This window comes from Rousettus aegyptiacus, unplaced genomic scaffold (genome assembly GCF_014176215.1).
Source record: "Rousettus aegyptiacus isolate mRouAeg1 unplaced genomic scaffold, mRouAeg1.p scaffold_m13_p_10, whole genome shotgun sequence".
NCBI lineage: Eukaryota > Metazoa > Chordata > Mammalia > Chiroptera > Pteropodidae > Rousettus > Rousettus aegyptiacus.
In genome coordinates, this window is record NW_023416285.1 from 98,254,756 (window position 1) to 98,274,880 (window position 20,125).

General features: G+C 68.1%; 2 protein-coding genes across 6 annotated transcripts in view; one reads left to right on the top strand and one right to left on the bottom strand.

Annotated features, from left to right (window-relative positions):
• The window catches only part of PITRM1 (pitrilysin metallopeptidase 1), a 30,876-nt gene extending 26,940 nt beyond the window's left edge, over positions 1–3,936 (top strand). For 3 of the 4 annotated variants that reach the window (XM_036228226.1, XM_036228228.1, XM_036228229.1), the window contains exons 21-27: positions 401–521; positions 1,001–1,072; positions 1,511–1,623; positions 2,178–2,303; positions 2,924–3,078; positions 3,369–3,471; positions 3,557–3,936. In XM_036228226.1, the coding sequence (XP_036084119.1) occupies positions 401–521; positions 1,001–1,072; positions 1,511–1,623; positions 2,178–2,303; positions 2,924–3,078; positions 3,369–3,471; positions 3,557–3,650 (784 nt within the window). In that variant the 3' untranslated portion in view covers positions 3,651–3,936. The remainder of the gene's footprint in view (positions 1–400; positions 522–1,000; positions 1,073–1,510; positions 1,624–2,177; positions 2,304–2,923; positions 3,079–3,368; positions 3,472–3,556) is intronic. The other variant, XM_016162201.2, reaches the window with a different exon arrangement.
• Positions 3,937–4,720: 784 nt separating this feature from the next.
• LOC107519463 (phosphofructokinase, platelet) overlaps positions 4,721–20,125 on the bottom strand; it is a 47,802-nt gene continuing 32,397 nt past the window's right edge. Inside the window, exons 11-23 of one of the 2 annotated variants that reach the window (XM_016162203.2) lie at positions 19,376–19,440; positions 19,016–19,085; positions 18,768–18,914; positions 17,193–17,263; positions 15,733–15,820; positions 15,003–15,155; positions 11,783–11,935; positions 9,557–9,721; positions 8,402–8,463; positions 8,126–8,237; positions 7,436–7,535; positions 5,315–5,417; positions 4,721–5,076 (exon numbers count right to left, since the gene is read on the bottom strand). In XM_016162203.2, coding sequence (XP_016017689.2) covers positions 4,935–5,076; positions 5,315–5,417; positions 7,436–7,535; positions 8,126–8,237; positions 8,402–8,463; positions 9,557–9,721; positions 11,783–11,935; positions 15,003–15,155; positions 15,733–15,820; positions 17,193–17,263; positions 18,768–18,914; positions 19,016–19,085; positions 19,376–19,440 — 1,431 coding nt within the window. In that variant the 3' untranslated portion in view covers positions 4,721–4,934. The remainder of the gene's footprint in view (positions 5,077–5,314; positions 5,418–7,435; positions 7,536–8,125; positions 8,238–8,401; positions 8,464–9,556; positions 9,722–11,782; positions 11,936–15,002; positions 15,156–15,732; positions 15,821–17,192; positions 17,264–18,767; positions 18,915–19,015; positions 19,086–19,375; positions 19,441–20,125) is intronic. The other variant, XM_016162202.2, reaches the window with a different exon arrangement.

Consider the following 20,125-nt stretch of genomic DNA (forward strand, 5'->3'; position numbering starts at 1 on the left):
CGCGGCGTGGCTTCGCGTTGCCGCCGTCAGCTCCCTCGAAGCGAACTCGGAGTCGGCAGAGCAGGGGCGCCCCGCGCTGGCCGCAGCCACGTGGGCTGTGCCGTGGGGGCCTCCGGTGGCAGCTCGGCTTCCGATCACTGGGGCGACCACGTCCCGCGTGCGCGCTGCGGCCGTCCCTCGGGGCCGGGGAGCGGCGCGTCGGTCGGGGCGGCGTCGGCGGACATTCTCCTTGCGTCCTCACAGCGGAGTTTAGCGCGAACGCCACCTGCGTCTGGAGGCCGCGGGGCGATGGCAGGGCTCGGACGGGAGGCTCCAGGCCGGGCTTCTCAGCGGCGCCTGCTGCGTCGCTGCACACGGAGGCCGCGGCGAGGCGCTGAGCCGTCCCCGCTTCTCCCAACAGGTGCGCGGTGAACGCAGCGCCCGGGCAGCTGTCGTGGGTGCAGCAGGTGGTAGGGGACTTCCTGGCAGGCCTGGGGCAGAGGACGAGGGAGAGGAAGCCGGAGCATCCGCACGTGGTGGAGGTGAGGGCCGCGGGGGCCTGGGCTGCGCTGCTGCCTGCGCTCCTGTTGTCGCCGGCGCCCAGGCATGCGGTCACCTGACGGGGAAGGACGCGAGGGCCGGGACACGGCCCTGCGACAGCCGGAAGGGTGGCCCGGCGGCGCAAGGCCGTCCGTGAGCAGGGGCTCAGCCGTGTCTCGGGGTCGCACCAGCGCGTAGCGGGCACGGCGCCGTGCTGCTCGCGGGCAGGCCGACACTGCCATCTTCTGTCACGGCCACGCGCCCTTCTCCCCCATGGACCGCCCCGGCCTGCAGAGCCACGTCCGTGGCGGGCGACCACGTGGGAGGGGCAGGCTGCAGGGCCGGAGCCGTCTGGAAACCCACGAGCAGAGCCCGGGCCTGAGCGCACCTGCCGGACGCTCGGACGAGCGCCCTCGTCCGCGGCCGGCCGTCCCCGGAGCTGGGGGCTGTGTCACCTCTCCTGGAAATGCTTCGTTTTCAGAAACCTGTGCCTAACGGTCCCGGGGACAGCGCATGCCTTAGCGGCTCCCACATCACCAGGAAGCTGATCACGGTGAGTTCACGCAGCCGCTGTCACTGCAGAGCAGGCCGTCCCCAGCTGGTCCGTGCCCGCGGGTGGCCAGCCAGGCGCCAGGACAGCGGAGGCCCGGCGCTCGTGCTGGTGCCATGAGGCCCTCGGTCCCTCTGCCCCCCACTTGACGTGCTGTGTCAGCGTCGCCTCCAGGGGGGCAGTGCCCTCTGCTCGCCTGGCCGGTCGGGGCATTCGGTGTGGCCCACCGCGGGCGGCGTCACATTGCTGGAGGAAAGGGCACACTGAGGTCCCTTGTCACTCCGTGACCGACCGCCACCATGGGGCGGGGCGGAGCGCGTGCACCGCACGAGGCTGCCCCGCGAAGCCCCGGCGGGGGCCGGACGTCTGCGTGCAGCGTGTGGAGAGACGTGTCCTCCATGACCCCTCGGGACCGTGACGGGCCGCACCCCCCCTCCCCAGGCCCCCACGTTCAAGCCGTACCCGATGAAGACGCACCTGGTGCTCCCCTTCCCGGTCAGCTACGTCGGCGACTGTGTGCGCACCGCCCCGTACACGCACCCGGACCACGCCAGGTACGGGGCCAGCGCACGCGGGGCGGAAGCCGACCGCCGCGGGGCCTCCGCGCTGCGCGTCTGGGAACTTGCCAGCAGCGTGCGCCTCAGGCAGCACGGCGGGCCTTCCGGGGGGCACGCACACCACGCCCACTTGGCGCCCGGCCCGGGCCCGCCGAGGGCACAGAGCCACCGTTCGGGACACACGTGCTCACGCCACCAGGCGCTGCTCCCGGAAACACGCTGTTCCCCCCGGGGCGCCAGGGACACTCGGCCCGACAGTGAGGCGGGCTCTAGGGAGGAGCGCCCCACGCACGGACGGGCACTCGGCGGCGCCCGGCGCAGAAGCTCGTGTCGCAGGACACGCAGCCGGAGGCCGTGACGGGGGCCTGTCCCCGCGGCCCCCGCCCCGGCCCTGTGACCCGCTTCCTCTCCTGGGGGCCCCGACGCGCTCGTCACTGAGCTTCGTTTTCACTTTTTCGCCCGGCGTCTCTCTGGACCGCGTGACGTCGCGTACAGGACTTGCCTGCCGGCCACGCTGTCTGTGACGTGGCAGTTCTGCTCTGTCGTTTCAGTCTTAGGATCCTGGCACGTCTGATGACGGCGAAGTTCTTGCACACCCAGATTCGAGAGAAGGGAGGCGCGTACGGCGGGGGCGCCAAGCTCAGCCACAGCGGGGTCTTCACTTTCTACTCGTACCGGTGAGTGTCCTCCGGCCGCTCGGTCGTGCGGACAGCGCCTCGTGCCCCTGGCTCTGGCGAGTCGGCAGCGACCTCCAGGGTCGTCCACCTCTCCGGCGCTCAGCCACACCAGCAGTGTGGCCTCCGCGTCAGGGGCGGCAGGACACAGGAGACGTCTGGCCTTGAGTGAGCCCCGGCGTCAGCGAGGAGTGTTTCCGGGGCCCTGCGCCCCTCGCCTGAGTCCAGGCCCCCAGGCAGGGCGGCTGCTGCTCCCCGGCTCCTCCGCGTCCACCCCCGGTGCGCCCAGCGCCGTCTGGGGTGAGGACAGAGGGCTCAGGGGCCGGCCCCGTCACAGCGACTACACGTCTCCGGGGCGCGCTCACGCACGTGGCGGTTTTCGTGGTCACCGTCTGTGCTCAGCATTTCTCCGCGCGTCTCCAGTGACGTCGCACAGGCCCGTGGCCCACGCCGGCACGAGGCTGGGCGGGCGGCCTCCCCCGCAGGGGCCCGGCTGGGGCGCATGTCCAGCGCGCTGGCTTGTTCGCTGAAGTGGCACTGGGGGCGGTGAGGACGTGCCGAGGCTGTGCCTTCCGGCCGGGTGTCGCTCACTGTCCACCGGCACGCGGCTCGCTGATTCTCGGGTCCCCTAGGGACCCGCGCCCAGCCGAAACGCTGCAGGCCTTCGCGGAGGCCGCGGACTGGGCCCAGGCCGGGCGGTTCTCACAGCAGGACGTCGACGAGGCCAAGCTCGCCGTGTTCTCCGTGGTGGACGCACCCGTGGCGCCCTCGGACAAAGGTATGGGCGGTGAGGACGGGCTTGGTGCTGCACTCCTGGGTCCCGTCACCTCTCCCGCCGGTGACACACCCACGTCCACCCCAGCTGAGTCTCGGTGTCTGCCACACGGAGGGGGTCGCATCCCGCGCCCTGAGCCCGCGTGTGCGCCGTGAGGGCCCCCGGCTGTGTGGTGGCCGAGACTGTCCTGCCCTGGCCCACGGGGGGTTGGGGGGAGAGGCTTATGGGAAGGCGCCTGTCAGGGAGGGGACGGGTCCACAGTGGAGGCGGCCCCCGTCACCGCTGTCCCCTAGGCCTGGACCACTTCCTCTACGGCCTCACGGACGAGATGGGGCAGGCGCAGCGGGAGCAGCTCTTTGCTGTGCACCGCGGGGTGCTCATCGACGTGGCCCACAGGTGAGTGCAACCTGCGGCACCCTGATGTCCTGTGGCCCCGCCGCTGCCTCCTGTGGCCCCGCCCTGACCCCCGCCCACCTTCCAGGTACCTGAGTGACGGCAGGAGCGCTCACAGCCTGGCTCTGCTGGGGCCCGAGAACGCGAGGACCACCAGCGACCCCTCGTGGGTGATACAGTGACCGGCAGATCCTGCCGGGCCCGGGCTCGCTCACCGGCCCCCGAGCAGCAAACTGGAGCCAGATTTACTTAGGTCAGAAAAGAGAGGGGTCTTTTTCGAATATCTTGATTGGTTGCCACTCTGGAAGTTTTGCGAGCCACGCGCTGCCCAGCAGAGCAGGGGCCTGGTGTGAGCGGGACAGAGGCGTGGGCCTCAGCGCGAGATGCGCCATGGACTTTCTAATCACGGACGCTCGTTCTACTCATCCTAGAATATTTATTTAAAAATAAAAGGCAACGCTGACCTAACCTGTGCTTTAGTCGTTTTAAGTGGCACTTTGCTCATTTATTTACGTTCCTCATTTTTTAGTAAAAATCCCAAGAATTGCTCTAACAAAGGTTCCTCCAGCATCTGCCTGTGAAAGTGTGATCACCAAGGACCCAGGAGGCCTCTGGCGGGGCGCGGGGCACGCGGAAGGAAGCCTGGGTGCTGGGGGCAGGGCTGCCTCGCCCGTCCCCGCCGGAGGCCGCCTTGTCCGGTACTCACTCTGCGTTGTTCTCAGGCAGGGAGCTGGTCAGTGCCGGCCCCTCTGTGCCCGGCTCCCCAGTCCCTGCGCGGCCGAGGAGCGGACCAGGCCGCCGGCCCCGTCCGGCACGTTCAGGCTCACGGCCTCGCACACCACACCTCTGGCTGCAGTGCGCGGCGGGGTCTGGAACCCAGCCCGCCCGCCTTCCCCGCAGGACCCCGTCCCCGTGGCTGGTGGACAGGCTGGTCCCTTTCTCGTCTCACACCTGAGAGCAGAGACTGGACAAGGAAACAGAAAAGCTCTTCACTCCAGACGCCAAGGAGCTCGTCTCACCTGGGACCTCGGGGCGGCCGCTGCCCCGCCACACCTGGCTGCAGGTGGGTCGGCTCACTGCTTCCTGTGCACTCGACATGTCCCACACCCGTGTCACGGGGCGGCCCGTCTTCCTTTGTCCCCGCATGTAGCCTGGGGCACAGTCCCTGCGAAAACGCCCCCCGCCCCTGCCCACGGACCCGCCCCACAGAGCCTGAGGTTTGAACGCCAACTTAAAAAGACGAAGGCAGTTTCGTACTGCGGCTGGAGTATGAGCCAAACGTTTAATTGCACTGTCTGTGCAGCTTACAGCAGGAGATGGCCCGCCAAGTCCCCAGGTACGAGGGCGTGAGGGGCAGGGGACGGGCCTCACACACGGTGCGGGTAAATAACTTAACGTTGCAAAGGTTGCAAAGACGGGTGGGGACCAGGAAGTCCAAGCGTCGAGGGGGGCGTGCTCGGCGGTGTCTAGATGGCCGCTGGCTCGCTGTGGCCGGACACAGGCTCCGGCTGGCCCAAGTCCGACACCTCGAGGCTGGCCTTGTACTTGGCCAGGATCTTCATGAGGGGCCGCAGCTTCAGCCACCACTGCTCGCGGGGGATCCTGTGCCTGTGGAGCAGACGGAGCACGCGGCCGGTGAGGCCCGCGCCCACGGGGGCCAGACAGGGCCTGGTTCCCACAGGGCTCGCGCCTGCCGCCATGGCTCCCTTGGGACGCCCAGCCGCCCCGCTCCCGCAGTGCTGCGGCTCCTTGCGGGGAGGACGACAGCACCGCCCCCGTCGCTCAGGACGCCTCGCGCCATGCCCACGGCACGAAGGCGTCGACGTGCGAGGCTTCATTTACTTACTCGAAGTCTGTCTCCTTCTTCAGCTCTACCACGGGCCGAAACACAAGGTTTCTCTTGGAAATGCCCAGCACGCAGATGGACTCATCGGTCACGAACCTCTTCCCTGTAAAAGACGTGACCTGAGGCTGGAGGCCAGAGGAAGGAGCGCGGTGAGGCCCACTGCGGCAGGGGGCAGGGGGGACAATGACAGTTCGTCCTCCTCACACCTCTCCAGGCGGACGCCAGATGCCCGGCTCCCCGCGGCTGTGACAAGGGGGCGGAGAGCCACCTGGGAGTCCCCTTAGGCCTGGGGGGGGGCAGAGATGGTGGGCGGGCTGCCCTCACTCCACACTCACCCCCAGAGGGACGGCTCCCTGCGCCCAGGACAGGAGAACGGGCCGGGCCGGGCCACTGCAGCACAGTGGCAACGGGAGGCCAGCCGGCCGCACGGCAGGGGCAGCTGCCAGTGACGGGCAGGCGCCCCTCACACGGACCGGGAAAGAAGTCCACAGAGCAGGAAGAAATTTAGAAGCAGCAGCTAACGCAGAAAACAAACTAGACAGCATCCAAGTCCGTTTTTTGAAGAGGAAAATCAGGCTGAAACTACATCAGTGTTTTTGTGTATGTCAAAAGCTGGAAATGAAATTAACGAACACCCAGGTCAGGTAAGGCTGAGGGAGAAAACTGCGGGGTGAAACGCAGAGCAGCGTAAGTGACTGAGCCCGGGAAGAGTGGGGGCATCGAAAAGGGAGGAGGCGACTAGGAAAATTTTCACGCCAAACTTTTTGAAAATTGAGATGAACTTGAAAATTGAACTTACACAAATGATGTCAAAAAACAAACTGGGCAGGTGCATGAACAGTGCAGGGCGTGGGGGCTTTAGCAAACGCCCAGAAACCGAAACACCCGTCTCTCGGATTATTTCCAAGGCGAACCCCCAAGACCCTTCCAGACGTCTTAGCTGGAACAAGCCCGACCCAGCAGCTGACAAGGACAGGAGCCGCGGGCAGTGGCCGCAGCAGGACGGCAGTGAGTACAGAGCGGCACGAGGGGTGCGGGCCCCCCAGGGAGGCCAGGGGGCCGCAACACCCGGGAACCCGTGACGGAGGCCTGGACGGCTGTCTGGTCCACGGCAAACACTTAGATCCCCAGGCCTGAAACGCTGTGGTGGACGTCGGGGGCAGCAGCCCGCAGACGCCTGCGGCCACAAGCTCCCGGGCCCCGGCCACCCCCACGTCCATCCAGGACGTGTCCGCAGGACTCGACAGACGCAAAACGCAGCAGGAAAAAAACAAAACTCACATACAGATGCGGACATATGTGAACACAGAACCCAAAACACAGGACATATCTCTAAATAATCACTATGATTAACACACACAGGAAGTTGCTGATTGAAAAATCACCTTACAAAAACTAGCAATATTCCTGTATGCTACTTAATATGTACGTTTTTAAAAAGGTCAAGAACTAAACGTCTAAGCTCAAGGAGATGCGACGATCACGCATTAGGGATGCAGTGTTTTAAAGATGTCAATTCCTTCTCCCAACGACGTAGTAAGTGTAATCCCCAGACCCAGCGGCGTCCCTGGTGTGCATGGGAACAGCTCCGGCCGGACACACACGGGGCACCCGCCCCACCAGGCGGCACGGAACCTGGAGCCCTGGCCAGGACTGAGAGCTACGAGCCAGAACCGAACCAGATGACCCAGACGCAACCCCGCAAGCTCACAGACAACTGGTCCACGATGGAGCTTATACTGCGAGGGCGGAGATGGATTTTTCAATAAATGGCACAGAAACACTTCATGACGCATGTGGTCGTGACACAAGCTCGGAGCGCCCAGGGGGGTCAGAGCGCCGCCACACACAGGCGGACGGAAACCACACCTGCTGGAGCGGAATGCTGGAACTCGCCGTCGAGTGACAGGAACAAAGCACAGCACAAACGGGGCCGGGCAGCAGGCGCACAGCGCTCAGGGCCCAGAGCGCGAGGCGGTCCCACGAGCACGAAGGACCCGCGAAGGCGCAGCGCAGGCCAGGCGTCCGGGACGGGCTCGGGCTGGCTCACCCTGCAGGGCACAGGCCAGCAGAGGGCCTGGGGGACCCCACCCTCCCCGGGAGCAGGCTCGGCGCCCCTACCTGTGCCCCGCGCCTCCTTCAGCTTGGTGCTGATCCACTGCATGGCCCGGGCCGAGATCTTGGTCCCAAAGTTCCTGTCAAACGGGGACGGCGCTCCGCCCTGTGGAACGAGGGGGTCGTGGTTACCCGCAGAGTGCCAAGGTGAACGGCAGTCTGCTCGAGAAAGCGTGCAGCGTGCTTTCTAAGAGACTCAGATTTGATACCGGATCTCCTCCTGTGTCTTCAGGACCCTGCGACCGCACAGGCCCGTGGGGCGCACAGCACGGCGCCGTCCCCCGGGTCTGCCCCGCGCCGGAGCCCCAGCTTCCTCTGAGAACTACCAGCTCTGTGGGCTCAGTTTTATAAAACGTGCCATTTCCAGAGACGGGGGGACCCTCTGGCGTGAACGCTGGCCCGAGGTGAGGCGTCCTGCGGGCACAGGGGGCGGTGGGGTGGACGAAGGCACCGGCCACCCACTCCGGCTCCAGGGCGTGCACCAGTCACCGGCGCCCGAGGTGCCGACCCTGCTGTGACTGGCCCACCTGACGCCTCGCTGGGGGAGGCGGGCGGGGCCAGCACTGAACCAGCCACCCGGTGTCACTGCCAGACACCGCCTGAGGCCCGCCCCTCGGCGGACCACACTGCCTGGCTCCACGACACACCCGCAGTCGCCTGCACGTCTGCCTGTAGCACGAGCCCCGGGCAGCCCACCTGCTGCATGTGGCCCAGCACGTTCTTCCTGCAGTCGAAGACGCCCTTGCCCTCCTCCGAGTACAGCTGGTAGATGAAGTCGGTGGTGTAGTTCTCGCTGCAGCTCTCGTTCCTGCGACACGGACGGCCTGGGCTCAGGGCGCGGGCAGAGGGCGCACGGCCGCGTCACCCCCCCCCCGCCCGCCCCCCCGCACTGTCCCCACCGCCGTCAGCACCCTGACCAAAGCGGCGGCCTGGAGACAGCCCCGTCCCCGCCCCGCCCCAGGCGGCGCTCACCTGAGCACGAGCCCCCTCTGGATGCTGGTCTTCATCTTCCGGGTCAGGTGCTCCACGTTGCTCTGCGGGAGAACACCCGTTGGCAGGCAGGACCCGGCGAGCGCTGCCGCCCTCGGACTTAGCACCGTGGCGGCGAGGACGGTGCGCGCACCGGGCAGAGGCGAGTCCCACGGGACGACGGCCAGCGCACGCTGCCCGCACGCACTTAGTGAGTGGGACTCGGCTTCGTGGGGAAACACTTCAAATTAAACAGGTTTTCCTCTAGAGACGTCTATTCCCACGCTCGGTGCAGCGGCCTGAGCAAGCGCACGCCCCAGCATTTCGGGGCCAACGGACGCCCCACAGACTCGGTTTTGCACAAACTCCCCGAGGAAAGGAACCCTCACCTTCGGAGAAAACGTGCAGAACAGGAGACACTGGCATGCGGGGGCCCGGGCCGCAAGGCCACCTCCTGTCTGCTGCGCCAGGCGCCAGCCGGGAGCCACGCTCTCGCCGGGGGTGGCCGCAGTGACAATTCACACGCAACAACACCCAGTGCCTCCCGCCTGCGTTAGCTTCGTTCGGGCACGTGGCGAAACCGTGACCTTCGTGTTGCGGTTAGTTCAGTAACGTACAGTCTGCCTGCCAACACCTGTGCTGAGCGGGCCGCCCCGGCGCCGTCCTCAGCCACCGGGGGTCCGGCCGACGCAGCTCGCCTGCCCTCACTCTCCCCTGACAGCCGGGGGCCCCAGACACCCGTGTGGCACTGGAAGTGACATCTGCCGGGAGAACCCGCCGGTGGCAGACTGCGCGTGGGCCTGGCCGTGGGGGGACCGTGGGGGGACCGCGGGGGTGGGGGCCGTGAACCACCCTGAGAAATAAAACCTGTTGCCAACGAACCGTTTTTCTGCAGGGGGGGCGCTGCAGGGGAGCCGGGCGCGCGGCCATGCCTCCCCTCACGCGGCAAGCCCACGGGGCAGGGCTGCAGCTGCCCCACACAAGAAGGGGGTCCCCTACCCCGCTGCTGCGTCCGCACTCCGGAAACTCGGAGGGCCGGGGGCGGGGGGGCCCGCCCTGTCGCCCTGCAGAGCCGGGCTCAGCGTGAGGCACTGGCTGTGGCCCATGTCTCTGGACGCCCGCCGCAGCCCAGACCCGGGGCTGCGGCCGAGGACGCACCTGCAGGTCCCGGATGTCGAAGGGCTCCTCGAAGATGTAGGCGGCGTCGGCGCCGGCCGCCAGCGCCCCCATGTTGGCCAGGTAGCCGCAGAAGCCGCCCATGGTCTCGATGATGAACACGCGCCGCTTGGTCCCGCTGGCCGACTGCTTGATGCGGTCGCACGTCTGGCCACAGAGAAAGACGTGGTCATGCCGTGCAGGCCTGAGCGGCCACCATGGCGAAGCCGGTGCCGCACGGCACAGAGCCTGCCAGCCTGAGCCCCAACCCAAGTCCCCGCAAAACCGTGTGGCTGCCTCCCGAAACACGCCCGTCACCTCGGTCTGGTCACCCTCCACCCACCCCTGCACGTGACCACACGTGGGGGCCTCTCCTCACACAGACGGTGGCCCCTACGCCAGGGCCCCAGACACAGACAGCCGGCTCCTGAGGCCACACCAGCCGTCGACCCCCCTGGGGGTACACGCAAACCCAGCCGCCACGTGCAGACGGCCACCCTCCCTCAGGCCCTGCAGGCCTGTGACCGGCTCCGGCCTGGCCCGCCCCCAGGAACACCGTCCCCCCAGCACCACAAAGCCAGGTGCACGCCCGCCCCCCGCGCCCCCTTCCGCTCGGTCCTCCCGGACCTGCCCATCCTCCCAGACTCGCAGCCACCGCTGTGACGAGGACCGTGTGTGGCTTCAGCGCTCAGGCCTCTGGCTGTCCCGGCAGCACAAGTGGGGGGGCCCGTCCCACCTCCAGACACTGAGCCAGACCGAAGTGGCCCCTCGGGAGCCCCCGTCACGGGGACTGGACGGTCCCCACTGCCGGGCCCCCACGGCCTCCCGCCCAGGCCCGGCTCTGCAGCCTCCATCATGGCTGCGTCTGGGGCGTGCCCCGCACTGGGCTGCGGGTCTGTCTGCAGGCGTCCAGCTCGGGCTCGCTGCCCGCCCGGAGCGGTCTGCGCCGGGCCACTGGCCGTGATGGAGCGTGCCGTCATGCTCAGCTGTCCCCCGCCACCCGGGTGACGCTGATGACCACGCCAAGGCCACGCGTCTCCGTAAGCCGCTGGGGGTCGGCAGTGCCAGCTGGCCGCACCCCGGCCTGTGCTTCTAAACACCGGACGCCGGTTCAGCCGCGTCTCGCTCAGTCTCTAGAAGCAGCACTGACCAGCGAGCGGCCTAGGCAGCCGGCGGCACGTGGTGGGGAGGGGGCCGCGGCTCTGGCTGAGCGAGGCACTGGAGGGCAGAGGCCCTGCCTGGCCGGCCTGCCGGCCCCCTTCTCCCGCGGGGGGCGCGCTGGCGCCCTCCAGTGGCCAGCAGGCGGTTCTCCGACCCCCGCTCCCCCCCCCCCGCCCCCCGGAAAACCTCCCGCTCCGGGGCTGCTCTCCACGGCACTGGCGTCCAGGACAGCCAGACGTGAAGAGGGGCGTCAAGCTCAAAACGGCGTCACGGCAGAAAGGCCCGTGGACCCGGGCACGGGGGGGCAGGCCTGCCCCGTTACCAGGCTGGGATTCCCAGGAGGTGGGGTGTCAGCTAAACTCAGGGTGCCGGACGTGGCTGGGCAGGGCCGGGGGGGCCCCTTCCACAAAGCGCAGGCAGCTGGCGGGGGCAGGGTGCACGCGGGGGGCAGGCCGGGGGCAAAGGCAGGTGGGCGGTGGGTGCTGCGGACGGGGCCTGCGGGGCCCCGACTCGCGACCAAGGCCCACGCCGCCGGCAGTGCCAGAGCGAACAGGCGGGGCGCCGAGCCCAGGAGCGGCGTCCACCGCCGAGGGGAGCTGCGCACCTGACGGCCGGCCCGAGGGCCACGCTGCCGCCGCGGCGCCTGCTGGGCACTGGCCCTCCGTGGGGGACGCAGGCGGGCCAGGCTCGAGCAGAGCAGGGGCGGCCACCAGGGCCCAGCCCCAGAACAGCACGTCCAGTCCCGCAGCTCCACCCACGGCACAGAGGAGTGTCCACTGCCCCTGATGGCCCTGGCCCACGTCTGCCCGCCCCAAGGCCTCCAACGGGCCCGCTGGCACGGCCCAAAGGCCACGTGGAGCCTGGCTGGCGCCTCGCTGTGCACCGGTGGGGACCGCCATCCTGCTGTGCCGAGCGCAGCACGACCCCGTGGTGGCCCTGGACCCTGCTTCCCAACTGGCCGGGGCCCCTCGGCTTCCACACGAGGGCAAGAGACAGACCCTCAGGGTCCCCCGCGCCAGGGCCCCGGGGCGGGCGGCGGAAGCCGGCACGCGGGGACAGCGTCCTTACCTCTACGATGGCGTTCAGGGAGGTGTCGGAGCCCAGGCTCAGGTCTGTGCCAGGGACATTGTTGCTAATGGTGGCGGGCAGTACGCAAATAGGGACGCAGAACTCCTGGTGGTCGCCACGCGCCTCGGCAAACGTGGCCGAGCTCTCGAAGGCCTGAAGCGGGTGCGGGGGTCAGCGGGCGCCGGCCCCGCCCCTGCCGTCGCCAGGCGGGGCGGAGCGCCCCGTGAGCCGGTGGGCGAGGAGGCCGCGAGCATGGGGTGACCGGACGGGGCCCTGGGAGCGGGCCGGGGCAGGGGGCCCTCCCGTGTGCGGGACCAGGGCGCGGGCCTCGGCGGGGGCGCTCGCCGCCCAGCGCGAGGGCACGCAAGCCGGGGGCAGCAAAGCAGGCCCGGAGGCGGCTTCGGGGTTAGTGGGGGCCGAGCGGCTGGCCTTCCGGGCGGCCCGGAGGCGGGGCGCAGCGGCCGAGCGACGTCCTGCCCTGCGCGGCACGGGCCCTGCCCGCCGGGGCCCCATCGGGCAGCCCCAGGGCCCGTGCGTCCACATGTCAGGAGAACCTGTGCCCTGCACGTCGCTCTGCAGCTCTCACACAAAGTGGCACGGAGAACGCAGAACCCCAACGTTCTTTGGGACCCCTAAGTGAAACTGTTTTGGCTCCAACGTCCGAAAAGCCAGCTGCTGGCGAGCGCGCGGCAAGTCGTCTGCCTCGAGTGTTACCCCCGACAGTCTGTTAGTGACGCAGGCCCACCGTCCCCCGAGCACACGGCACGCCGAACACAGCCAGCCTTCGGTGACTTCTGTGGGCAAACGGCCCGCGTGTGACCGCCGCGTCTCCTGCTGCGGGGTCCCGTGGGAGCAAGGCTGGGCCCGCCTCCCCTGGGGCACGCGCCCGCCCCCCGCTGCCCCGTGCTCCAAAACGTGCCGGCTCTGAGGGCGCCGTGGCCTGGGGACTGCAGGTGGTGGACCTGCGGCGGGTTAGTCCAGGGCACCAGGAGGTGAGGCGCGGGCGCCACTCACCTGCCTGACGGCCGCTCTGCCACCGCCCCCCGCCCCCCGACTCCTGCTTCCGAGCAGAGTCCTGTCACAGAATCATGAAGCCACCCTGGACACCGGCGCCGTGCACGCTGCAGACGGACCCAGGTTCTCGGCGGGCGGTCCCTCTACCGTCACGGCTCCGGCCCTCGGCGCCTCTGGCACGCTCCGGGCCAACAGCTCCCACCCCGCGTCTAACATCCTGGGGGCGTCGGCAGCACCGCGGCTCCGGCCACCGGATGTGGCACCCCCACACCCAGTGCCTGGACTCCACAGATGTCCCCCGGGGGCGGAGCCGCCACCGGGTGAGAACCACCCAGCTGTCGGGCCAGAGGGGCCCCTGGTGCTGAAGACGCCCCCGGGCTGCCCCGGCGTGCGATGCACCACTGTCCCAGGGCATCTGGACGTGGCCGCAGGTGGCCCGCCCGCTCGGAGCGCCCGGCGAGGCGGACTGACCGACGCTGCACTGGCTCCAGGCCTGGGTCTTCCGCGTACGTCAGAAAGGTCACAGGGCACCCGCGTCCAGGCAGCTCGGGTCCCTGCCCCCGCATGGCCCCTTCCTCCTCGGGGCCAGCCCAGCGGCGTTCCAGCCTGATCCCAGCCCTCCCGACAAGGACTCCACTCTCTTTAGGGTTCGGCACGGAGCTCGGCAGACGCCACGCGCGTACCCGCGGCCTCGGTGCGCTGGGCGGGCCCACGAGCCGGTCATCCCACCCGCCCCGATCACCACCGAGCGCCAGGCCTGGCCCACCCCGCAGGGGCGGCCCGGCCCGTCACCAAGGGAACACTGCCTACCACGTGACCGCTCAGCCTGGCCGTGAGAAACCGGGCGACCACGGCGGTGACCCTACGGGGCCACCTAGCGCGCCCCAGAGGCCCCAGGAGTGGGCAGGTAGCCACTGGAAGGGCTTTCCCTGGATGTTTCGGTTTTCAAATTTTGAACACCCCACACAAGCTCTAGAGCTTTGTAAACTGGAAAAAGACACTCTGCAGCAGAGGGTCCTGGGACTGCAGGGTGGGGGGCCCGTCCCCGCACCCCAAATCGCGGGCTAAATGACATAGGGGAGAAGCACCAGCCTGGGGGACCTTCAGAAGTCCGGCCGCCCGCGTCTCATCAGGCCACACGGGGGGCGGGAGCCTCGGCTGCTTCGACGGCAACAGGGCGCACACGGGCCGCGGCTCGCCGGGGCAGACAGTGCCTTCCCACTCAGCCCGCGCTTCCGCCGGGAGGACCAGTCCAGGAGCAGCAAGAGCGGGGGCGACAGGCACCAGGACAGTGGGGACAGCGGCCCAGCAAGCGGACAGGGGTGCACGCGGGACGGATGCTCTAGCGAGGGACACAGGTGACAAAGGACAAGGCTTTTTAGTAAAAAAGTTAGAGTTAGGAAGCTCGGAAAAGCAACAAGCAAGCGGTGAGCATGACTTACCATTTGGATTTTACTTTAAAAGCGTTTTTTTTTATTTACCAGCACCAGACACAACGCTGATACCATGGGTTTGAGAAAAATGCCTCAGAGAAACATGAGCTCTCGGTCTCACAAAGAAAAAAAAAGAGTTTACTGGAAAATTTTAGACACCGAATTTGAAAAACTAATGCATCTGCATTAGATACTGGTCTTCAAACTCTCGTGTGATTTGGAAGCGTGACTTACAAATACGACAAAGATGTGTTCTGTTTATCGATTTCCAATTAAAAAAAAAATTGCCCCAAATGTCACTAACGCCGTTTCAGAGGCGATTCGCCGTCCCCGATCCCCGAGAGGGAGACAGCGTGGCGGCTGCGGCCTGGATGAGGCGCTTGGGCGGACTCGGGTCAATCACTGAGCTCGCAGCTCAGGTGCTGACCTCAAACAGCGAAGCAGGCCCATCGGACTCGGGCTTCGCCACTATAAGGTGACGAAAGCGACGATAAATTTGGCTCAGCCAAAAACAAGAAAACGAGGCGAAACTAATTTAACGACTGTCCAAATCACAAAACACCGTGACCCAGGACCGGCCGGGCTGCGGCACGGGGCGTGAGCGGCCCCGCTCTGGGCCTCTGGCGGCGGGTCAGGCGTTCACCCTGCCCTGGCAGCAAAGGCGCCGCACGGCCGGGCCCGCGTCTGGTGCGTGGCAGATAAAACGGGCTGCGCCCGCGGTCAGTGCGCGGTCGGTGTGCGGTCGGCGCCTGCTTTGCTGGCCACAGACTTACGTCGGTGATGGTGTTGAGGGCGGTGTCGGCGCCGATGCTGAAATCGGACCCCGGCACGTTGTTGGAGACAGTGGCGGGGACCATGACCACGGGGACGCACAGCTCCTCGTGCCGCTCCCGGGCGGCGGACAGCTCCAGCAGACCCAGATAGGCCTGTGGGGCAAGCGTGGCCGTTGGGGGCGGTGGGGAAGGCCAGGGGGTGCCGAGGGCCCGCCCGAAGGCAGCGTGGGAGCGTGCAACGTCACGCCACGGGCGACGAGGACCCACGGGACCTCATCACGGTGACGCACGGCACGTTCCCTGCTGGCTGTGCCCACGCAGCGGGGACGGCTGCCCTCCATCCAGAGTCGAGCACGGGGTGTCACGGCCGGGCTGGCTCGACAGACGCACGTGAGGCCTGCGGCCCCGCCACGTGGGGCCAAGCCACGACCCGGCCACTGAGCCCCCTTCCTCTCCGAAGGGCCAGTGGGCTCCCGGGTCAGGGGAGAACCAGTTCTGGTGACTTAAAGACACTGCAATGCCCTGGACAGACGAACCCTGACCAAGGGGTCGCATGCCACTTCCTGCGGGCCAGTCTCGCCACCCCGAAGCTTGGCGCGGCAGCTGTCCAAGGTGCTGGGGGACGGGGATCAAGGTCCTCAAGTCGTGAGGTGCGCGGTGGAGCCACTGCAGGCCACCACCCGGCCTGCGGCGCCGCCTCACCGGCCGGCGCCCAGGGCCAGGGACGTACCTCGAAGCCGCCGATGATCAGCAGCGCGTTGAGGCTGTGCGCGCGCATCTGGGCGGCGATCTGCTCCAGGTGCTTCCCCGGGAGCGTCCTGAACATCAGGGCTGAGGTCAGGCACGTCCCCCCCACGCCCCGACCCCGCCCCGCCCGCCCACCCAGCCGCGTGGCACTGAGCCTGCCCCAGCGGGCGGACGGCAGCGGTCACGTCTCAAAGGGCCTTTGCGAAAGAAAGCGGGAAGCAGCTTCACAGCTGCCCCAAGACGCCCCGGCCTCGCTGGAGACCGAGGCGATGAGCGGGGCGGCTCGCACGCGGGCCAAGTGGGACGGAAAGGGCCGCCCCCAGGCCCGCGCCCGGCCCTCGACCTCCCGTGACGTCACGCCCGCGCATGCGGGCCGGCCTCCCACTTCGGCACCTCGGCGGACACAGCCGACCAGGGCGATCGCGCCGACGGCAGCTGCCCCGACTGCCCGCTGCCCGCGTGGGGCCTGCAGGAGGCGGCGTCTGCGCCATGGGCGGGCGGACAAGAAACCGCGGGGCAAGCGTGGTCAGGGACAGGTGGTCAAGCACACGAGTGGGCGTGACGTCAAGGACAGGTCCCTGCCGGAGTCCGCAGTGAGCTCGGCAGCATCGTCAGGGGGCGTTAGCCCGCCCAGGGCCTCCTGGGCGCTCATAAGCGAACGGTGCCTGGGCCGTCGCCGTGGGCTGCAGGGGCTGGGAGGCGCCCCGGCAGGTGTCCTCGCCTCTGGTCGGGGCACCCCCACCCGGAACCCCACGGGCGCTCGGGGACTGGACAGCGCACTGCTGGGGAGAACTGGCCACGCCCCGAGGAAGCCACCAGCAACTGGGGACAAGCAGAGTGCAGAGCGCAGCGGCTTCCTGGGACCGGCTCACGCCTGCGCAGAAGCCGACACCGACTGGACCCACGTGTGAGCAACACGCCTGCCCTGCGTAACCTGACGACGGTGGCCGCCGACCAACCCGCACCCTGCGGCGAAGGGGAGCGAGCTGGGCTGCAGGAAGGTCGCACGGGCTGGTTCCAGCGCCACCCCGGCCACGCGGGAAGCGGGCGCTCCTGTGCACTCTGAGCATGACGCGCTCTGCCCCTCCTCCGGCCGCTGGAACCTGGGCCCCCAGCCCTGGGGCTGCTCGGGACGAGCCCGGGGGCGGCAGGACCCCGGGCCCACTATCAAGGACGCACTGATTCTGGCTGACAGGATGGTCACCGCGGCTCAGTGACGTCCCTCACCTCTGTCGCCTCAAAGGAGACACAGGGCTTCTGCCCACCGTTTGATTCTCCAAATCGACCAACAGACAGAACTCTTGGAGGAAGCAGGTCACGCGTCATCGGCCTCCTGCAGGGGGCGTGGCCTGGCCACCCTCCTGCGGGCCCCCGGCGCCCGACACCCCTGGGAAACGATTTCTGTTGCTCCCGAGAGCAGGTCAGAATCGAGGTGGAAATTACCGTTTTGTCCCAAGAATAGAACCGCCTTGCCCGGTCCAGCCTCCGACATCCGACCAGCCGATTTCTTTTATCTAACGAACAAGCAGAGAACCAGACGGTTGATGTGGAGCAAGGAGGGACTGCTGGGCTCTACGAACGGCCGCGACCCAGGCCTCCGGGCGGCGTGAGGTGTGACGTGGGAGACTGAGGTCTGGCCGCTCACGGAGCCAAGCCCCGCTGCCCGGTGCGGTCCGTGCACCCGCCCCGCCCCGGCCAAGAGTGGACGCTTCAGTCAGCCTCACGCTACCGCTGGGAAGGAAAAAACAATCACGATCACTTTTATTTTTAAACGACGTAAGGTCGAAAGAGAACGTCTTTAATTGAAACCTGAAAAAAACCTAGCGGCGCAGACGCTGCTGGCCACGTGCCTGCACCCCGCACCTCCTGGGCCGGCTCTCCTCACCTGTACTCTCGGGGACTCTGCACGTCACCCTCTCACGCACCACCTGGCCACTGACACCTCCCCAAATGCGTCCTTCACCCGCACCCCGTGAAGACCTGGCACACGACCCGTCTGCTCACAGGCCCCTTCCCTCAGACGCCCCCGACACCCCACTAAACATCCCCAAACCTCAGCACCGGCCACATTCCCCACGTCCGCCGGCTGCGACTCGGGCCACACGTGGCTCGTTCTCGACTCCCTCGGTCACCTCCGCGTGTGCTCAGCAAGCGAATCTCGTTGGCCCCGCCTTCGCCACACCCCCACGGACCCCGGGCCTCTCAGCACCTCCACCGCTGCTCCTGAACCGGGCCCCACACTGCGGCCTCTGCTACCGGGGTCCTGTGCCCCGCCGGCCTCTGGCCTCGCCTCGTGTCTGCATGGCCAGGCTCCTGCTTGAAACCCGTCTTCTCGGAGAGAGCGCCAAGCCCCTCACGACTGCCTTCGGGGGACCTGGCGTATCTGTCCCACCCCCCTCCCTCCACTGCGGTCATGTGAACCCCGCAACCCCTGAACACCTCAGGCCTTTGCCCTGCCTTCTGTCTACCTGGGAGTATCCGACGTGCCCCAGGCCACTTGCCCATCCCCTCGACCTTGAGTCTGAGGACGCCTTCCCGCAGCACCTGTCCCCAGCGCCTCAGCACAGGCCCCCCCGAGACACCAGCCCCTCCACGCGCCCCCAGCACCCCTCGCGTGCTGTAGCCACGCAGCGCTCTGCGCTCGCTGCCCCTCCCTGAGGTGCGGCCTCTCGGAGGCCACGCTTCGCTGCCTCGTCACTAACGAAGGCCCAGAGAGTGGCCACCAGGTGCTCGGGAATGGCCCACTCGGTCACACGTGTGGGACCGGCAGCGGCACCTCGCAGTCCGAGACCTTGCAGAGGGGACCTTGGTCCGGGCAACGTCTGCGCCCGGTTTTCCCGCCGGGAAGGTGGGGTGCCGCCTCAGGCTTGCCCTGTCTTAACTGGGTTCACAGACGGCGCCCCCGCGAGCACAGTCACAGCCGTCCCCGGGACGCGGCCCTGAGCAGCCGCCGCCGTGCGCCCCCCCCCCCACTGGGCCGCGCCCCCCCCCCCCACCAGCGCCTCCTCGGGGCCCCACCTGGCCTCTGGCGAAGCCCTCGAAGCCGTCGTAAATGGCGAACACCTTGTGCCCCTCAGAGATGCCAACGCGCACGGCCGCGCGCACGGCTGCGTTCATCCCGGCGGCTGGCGCGCCCACGTTGATGACGCCCACGTGGCAGCCGCTCTGCAAGACAGGGGCAGGCGCCGTGGCACTCCACACACACGCGGCGGGGCCGCCCGCCCGGGGCCACGCAGGACCGGGGCACGCGCAGCGCCGCCGCGCACCTTGGGGATCTGGGAGTCCGGCGTCTTGCTGGCGAGCCGCTTGTAGATGTTGAGGTTGCCCTCGAAGCTCCTGGAAGAAGACGCAGTGGGCCGGGGTCACAGCGTGGACGGGGACCCCGGGCAGGGACCACACGGTGCCAGGTCCCACCAGCCCTCGTGAGGACACGGCGCGGGACGCACCCCGAGTCAGGGGGCCGAGACGAGGATGTCCGGTTCGCCCCGGCTAGCCGTGGGCCGCTTCCTATCTGAACGTCGCCAGGTCTGGCACCCTCCCCCAAACAGACAAACTGCGGCCTCTCACAGGGACGGACGCACAGCCAGGCCACGGGCACACGTTCCCGCGACAGCCCCGTCAGTCACCTTCCTCGGAGCTGCACGGCGTCCTTGAACCTCCTCTCGTCCATCGCCTTCTGCACGTCCTGGGTCTGTGCGGGCGACAAGAGGCGGCGTCGCGGTCACGTGCTCACGCCTGGGGCAGACGCGGCGCCGCTCCGGCCTCCACCCGGCCCCACGTCCCGGCCCACGGGCCAGCAGCCTGCGGCCGGCGCGTCTGCACCAGGCTGCCCCCGGCCTGCCTGCACCGGCACGGAGGGACGTGCCTGTCGCCGCCCGGCGTGGGCCGCTCCGCACCTCGGGACAGGGTGACCCCACCGGCCGCACCAGGCCGGACTGAGATCTAGGGGCTGTGCTCCAGGAAACCAGAGACAGCAGGAAAGGCACGTCGCAGACACAGCTCTGACAAACCCCGGCTTGACCCTGCTGAGAATAAAGCAACCAAGACAGCCACCCAGGAGCTACGGGGCCGCGTGGGGTCACGGCGGGCGGAGGGCAGTGGCCTGGAGGCGACGTCCCTGCGACCTGCGGGTCTCCAGAAGCTGGACTGTGCCTGCGTGTTTGCCTCTGGAGGAAGAGACACCCCCAGCCACGCACACAGAGACGCAGGCACACACAGACACAGACACACAGTCAGGCACACGGACGCTACCACAAACACGTGTGCACAGCCACGCACGTGCAGACACAAAAGCACAGTCACACACAGACACACGCACACACAAACACGTGTGCAGCCACACACACGCAGCCGTGCGCGCGGAGGCTCCGCCCTTC